The 6,392-nt window shown below is 39.1% G+C and overlaps 1 protein-coding gene across 1 annotated transcript in view; it reads left to right on the top strand.

Annotated features, from left to right (window-relative positions):
- Positions 1-6,392, top strand: part of SLC27A2 (solute carrier family 27 (fatty acid transporter), member 2) — a 56,125-nt gene that overhangs the window by 17,864 nt on the left and 31,869 nt on the right. Inside the window, exon 3 of the mRNA XM_010839504.1 lies at positions 3,088-3,246. Coding sequence (XP_010837806.1) covers positions 3,088-3,246 — 159 coding nt within the window. The remainder of the gene's footprint in view (positions 1-3,087; positions 3,247-6,392) is intronic.

Below are 6,392 nucleotides of genomic sequence, written 5' to 3'. Positions count from 1 at the left end.
CTTGTGCTTCTTCCAGCCCAGCATTTCTCATGATGTACTCTGCATATAAGTTAAATAAGCAGGGTGACAATATACAGCCTTGACGTACTCCTTTTCCTATTTGGAACCAGTCTGTTGTTCCATGTCCAGTTTTAACTGTTGCTTCCTGACCTGCATATAGGTTTCTCAAGAGGCAAGTCAGGTGGTCTGGTATTCCCACCTCTTTCAGAATTTTCCACAGTTTATTGTGATAACTCCAGAAAGAATGAAGGAATGGAGCCAAAGCAAAAACAATACCCAGCTGTGGATGTGACTGGTGATAGAAACAAGGTCTGATGCTGTAAAGAGCAATATTGCATAGGAACCTGGAATGTTAGGTCCATGAATCAAGGCAAATTGGAAGTGGTCAAACAGGAGATGGCAAGAGTGAACGTCGACATTCTAGAAATCAGCAAACTAAAATGAACTGGAATGGGTGAATTTAACTCAGATGACCATTATATCTACTACTATGTGCAAGAATCCCATAGAAGAAATGGAGTAGCCATCATGGTCAACAAAAGAGTCCGAAATGCAGTACTTGGATGTAATCTCAAAAACGACAGAGTGATCTCTGTTCGTTTCCAAGGCAAACCATTTAATATCACGGTAATCCAAACCTATGCCCCAACCAGTAATGCTGAAGAAGCTGAAGTTGAACGGTTCTATGAATACCTATAAGAACTTCTATAACTAAAATCCAAAAAAGATGTCCTTTTCATTATAGGGGACTGGAATGCAAAAGTAGGAAGTCAAGAAACACTTGGAGTAACAGGCAAATTTGGCCTTGGAATACAGAATGAAGCAGAGCAAATACTAATAGAGTTTTGCCAAGAAAATGCACTGGTCATAGCAAACACCCTCTTCCAACAACACAAGAGAAGACTCTACACATGGACATCACCAGATTGTCAACACCGAAATCAGATTGATTATATTCTTTGCAGCCAAAGATGGAAAAGCTCTATATAGTCAGCAAAAATAAGACTGGGAGCTGACTGTGGCTCAGATCATGAACTCCTTATTAAATTGAAGAAAGTAGGGAAAACCACTAGACCATTCAGCTATGACCTAAATCAAACCCCTTATGATTATACAATGGAAGTTACTAGTATAAACATTAATAAAAAGAATTCATTTAAGCAATCAGAGAACAAAATGTTTTCCCTGTTTCTCAAAAGCAGTCATTAGCACAAAGTTATATAATAGTTACCAAATATTATTTCTTAATTAATACAAAAGTTTAAATCAGGAATTTTTCTGAAAGTGCTTAACACCAGCAAAAGATGTGTGTTTCTGTTTTAAGAAATATAATTCTGAGTTTTTACTATCTGGATAATTTTTTTTCAAGGTGAATACAATTGATTTGTTGATTCTTTATTCTGTTTCTCATTATTAGTATAGAATGGAGCATCAATATTAATGACATCAAAGACCATCAATTGTGAACTGTGTTTACAATGACAGTAGTTTGCCAGTCATACTGCTTTTCCTTATAACAACTTGCTTTTATTTAGGCAATACCATCAAATATTGAAGCATCTTAATCTAAACAGATTGCCTTTCTCTTCACAAAGCCAACTGACCCACTCAGGTTTTAAACTCTAGACCCATCCGCTTTGCAATGACTTCATGGCCTCCCCAACTAAACTGACTCCCATGGGCAACAATATAAGCATACTCTTTCAATTGAGTCTTATAAAAAAATTTACATAAATTATAGTTAAGAAAATACAATGTACATAGTGTACTAAAAATACACTGAGATACCATTTTTTCACCTTTCAGATTGTCAGAAATTCCAACATTTGAAAGGACACTTTTGAAGCGCTATGAGGAAACAGGTGCACTCCTATATTACTGATGGGGGAGTCAATGGGGACAGCCCTAATAACTGGCAAAGTGCCAGTGTCTAACAAAATTACGAGGTCTGATACCTTTTGGCCCAGCAGTCTCACATCAGCAAATTTATCCTACAGATGGAGCATCATTCACAGTGTGAAGTGCCATGTGGACCAGGTTTTTCCACGTGTGGACCAGCGTCGTTTGAAATTGCAAATTAGTGTGAATAAACTATAAAACACATACACAAAGGAGTAAATGCAGAGAGAATAAGTGGATGAAAAAATAAGGGAAATTTCTACATACAAATATAGACAGAACTTAAAAATACTTTGTTAGTGAAGGGGGGAAGTGCAGAATAGTATGCTTTTTTTTTTTTAATTGGGGGAAAGGGCAAGAACATATGAGCAAATGAGCCTATATTTACATAAAAAACTGTAGAAGAGTATGTGAGAAATTCATAGAAGTGGCTATGAAGGAAAGAGATAGGATGGATAGGGATGTATTCTCTCTGATTCTCAGTCTTCTCATCTGTGAACTAGAGAATATAATTCTACTTATATCATTAATTATAAGAATTGAGTGAAAATTTGACAATACAGTTGACCCTTGAACAATACGAGGGTCCACACAGCAGAAGATCTACATATAACTGATAGAAGGCCCTCCATATAGGTTCTTCTGCATCTGCGATTTTTCATCCATGGATTCAACCAACCATCAGTGTGTTTACCACTGAAAAAAATCCTCATATAAGTGACCCCAGGCAGTTCAAACCCCTGTCCTTCAAGGATACTTAGCAAGATGGTAGACCCAAAGCAGAAATTCAATAGACAGTCATTCGTTTTTCCTCATCTTAGCACTCTAATAACCAGCTAACTCAGGGGTCAGCAAACCATAGCCTGTGGGTCACAAACACCACACCACCACCAGTTCTGTAAGTAAAGTTTCATGTCCACAGGGCCAAGTTCATTACTTTTTGTGTTTAGCTGCTTTCAGCCATAATAGCAGAGTTGAGTAGTTGCAATAGAGACTTATGACCCTGCAAAACCTAAAACGTTTACCATCTGGTCCTTTACAGAAAAAACTGTGAACTTCTGGTCTCACCAAATGCAATCTTCTAATTACTAGATGATGAATCTTCCTAAGATACATCTCTGTCCCAGACCATGTGTCTGTGAATAACCATTCTTGATTCACTCATGCTTCTCTTGTGCCTTTATGCAGGTCTCCCGAAAGCTGCAAAGATCAATCATCAACGCATTTGGTACGGAATTGGCCTTGCTATTGCCTCCAAGGTTACACAGGATGATGTAATCTATTCCCCCCTACCCTTGTACCACAGTGCTGCGCTTCTGATTGGCTTACATGGATGTATGGTGACTGGTAAGCTTTTCCTCTCAACAGGGTATTGAAGCCCAGTACACATTCAGTGTGCTCATAAGGAAAAGTAATACAAAATTTGCTATTTTCCTGTGTGCTAGGAATAGTGTTTAATTCCATGTTAATACTGAGGTTGTTTGGCTTACACATAGCAAACATCTAAAAGAATTTATAGTGAATTCCATGATGGTCCATTGGTTAGGACTCCACATTTTCATTGCTGAGGGCCTGGGTTCAATTCCTGATCAGGAAACTAAGATCCCACAAGCCCCAAGGCCAAATAAATAAATAAAAAGAATTTCTATTTTCTCATGCCTGCATGTCTTTTAATATAATGCTTTAATTGTTCAGCATATAAAAGAGCAAGCTTCTTTTAAGTCTTTTAGGTCTTTATACAGGTTAAGATACTTGATCCTTTGATTCCACAAATAATTCTCTTATGTCATTTCTGTCTTCAGAAATCTGCGTGTTGATCTCCATTAGCACCTAGTTTAAACTTCTCATTTAGCTGGCCCATTCTACTTTATTCTTCCCTCTTCCCACAGGCTCTCAGCTCCGGTCAGAATACTTAGATTTCCCCATCTCTTCTCTTTCCTTCTGAAACTTTACCATTTACATTAGAATTGCCATTCTTACTACTGTCTACAGGATTTCTGCCCCTTGTGTACATGAAGTCTCAGTCCAATATCCACCTCTTCCAGGAGACTACCTCTAACTTTCCAACTAAACTAAAAAACTTAACTTTTTCTCCCATGTGACATTTTAAGTAATTATATATGTATATATAGTAACGTATGCATATATTAATTCATATACAAATACACATGACTGCCCAAACCTCTGTTCCTTTTCCTCATCAGCTTACTGATCGGCTATAAAACCCTTAATCCAGCACCAATACCAGTCTCCAAATCAGCAAGGAATGCCTGGGTCTGATCATATTGTTGGGCCCTTCAAAAACAGAATGACTCTGAAGCCCTCCTGGGGATAAATCAATCGCTCATACGTCTAGTTAAGCATAATAGATAAATGCTAAAAAGGAAAATATAGTATTTTTTAAAAATTTCTCCTTAAACATTTGATTTTGCATGTTTAGGTGTAGAAATTAACTAATAACATGAAAAATATCTGTGATATTTTTATTTCACTTTACTACATTTCACGCTTATGTTAGGTTGGATATGATAGGTACATTGTTTTTACCTATCGTATTAGTTTTCTATTGCCACTGTAACAAATGACCATGAACTTTGTGGTTTAAAACAACACAGGTTGGTTCTCTCCCTTTTTTGAAAGTTAGAAGTCCGAAACTCAAGATGTCAGCAAGGCTACATTCCTTCTGGAAGCTTGTAGGGAAGAGTCCATTTTCTTGCCTTTCCTATCTCCCGGAGGCTGCTCACATTCTTTGGCTTGTAGCCCCTTTTTTCATCTTCAAAACATTTCACTCCAGGCTTTTGTTTTTGTCGTGCTTTCTCCTACTACTCTTGACCTTCTTGACTTCTTCTTATCAGCACCTTTGTGATTATATTGGTCTCTCCCAATCAGTTCAGTTCAGTTCAGTCACTCAGTAGTGTCCAAATCTTTGCTACCCCATGGACTGCAGCATGCCAGGCCTCCTTGTCCATCACCAACTCCCAGAGTTTACTCAAACTCATGTCCATTGAGTCAGTGATGCCATACAATCGTCTCATCCTCTGTCGTCCCCTTTGCCTCCCACCTGCAATCTTTCCCAGCATCAGGGTCTTTTCCAATGAGTCAACTCTTCGCATCAGGTGGCCAAAGTATTGGAGCTTCAGCTTCAGCATCAGTCCTTCCAATGAATATTCAGGACTGATTTCCTTTAGGATGGACTGGCTGGATCTCTTTGCAGTCCAAGGGACTATCAAGAGTCTTCTCCAACACCACAGTTCAAAAGCATCAATTCTTTGGCGCTCAGCTTTCTTTTTGTCCAACTCTCACATCCATACATGACTACTGGAAAAACCATAGCTTTGACTAGATGGACCTTTGTTGGTAAAGTAATGTCTCTGCTTTTTAATATGCTGTCTAGGTTGGTCATAACTTTTCTTCCAAGGAGCAAGCGTCTTTTTATTTCATGGTTGCAGTCACCATCTGCAGTGATTTTGGAGTCCAAATAGTCTGTCACTGTTTCCCCATTCATTTGCCATGAAAAGACTCTGATGCTGGAAGGGATTGGGGGCAGGAGGAGAAGGGGACAACAGAGGATGAGATGACAGGATGGCATCACCAACTCGATGGACATGAGTTTGGGTAAACTCTGGGAGTTGGTGATGGACAGGGAGGCCTGGCGTGCTGCAATTCATGGGGTCACAAAGAGTCGGACACAACTGAGCAACTGAACTGAACTGAAGTGAACGGGACCGGATGCCATGATCTTTGTTTTCTGAATGCTGAGTTTTAAGCCAACTTTTTCACTCTCCTCTTTCACTTTCATCAAGAGGCCCTTTAGTTCCTCTTCGATTTCTGCCATGAGGGTGGTATTATCTGCATATCTGAGGTTATTGATATTTCTCCCAGCAACCTTGATTCCAGCTAGTGCTTCATCCAGTCCAGCATTTCTCATGAAGTACTCTGTATATAAGTTAAATAAGCAATGTGGCAATATACAGCCTTGATGTACTCCTTTCCCTATTTGGAACCAGTCTGTTGTTCCATGTCCAGTTCTACTGTTGCTTCCTGAGCTGCATACTGATTTCTGAGGAGGCAGGTCAGATGGTCTGGTATTCCCATCTCTTTAAGAATTTTCCGCAGTTTGTTGTGATCCACACAGTCAAAGGCTTTGACATAGTCAATAAAGCAGAAGTAGATGTTTTTCTGGAACTCTCTTGCTTTTTTGAAGATACAGTAGATGTTGGCAATTTGAACACTGGTTCCTCTGCATTTTCTAAATCCAGCTTGAACATCTGGAAGTTCATGGTTCACATACTGTTGAAGCCTGGCTTTGAGAATTTTGAGCATTACTTTCCTATCATGTGAGATGAGTGCAATTGTGTGATGGTTTGAGCATTCTCTGGCATTGCATTTCTTTGGGATTGGAATGAAAACTGACCTTTTCCAGTCCTGTGGCCACTGCTGAGTTTTCCAGATTTGCTGACATATTGAGTGCAGCACTTTCACAGCATCATCTT

Source organism: Bison bison, unplaced genomic scaffold (assembly GCF_000754665.1).
Source record: "Bison bison bison isolate TAMUID 2011002044 unplaced genomic scaffold, Bison_UMD1.0 scf7180017864118, whole genome shotgun sequence".
NCBI lineage: Eukaryota > Metazoa > Chordata > Mammalia > Artiodactyla > Bovidae > Bison > Bison bison.
The sequence above is the reverse complement of the archived record's forward strand: the minus strand, read 5'-3'. Positions and strand labels throughout refer to the sequence as shown.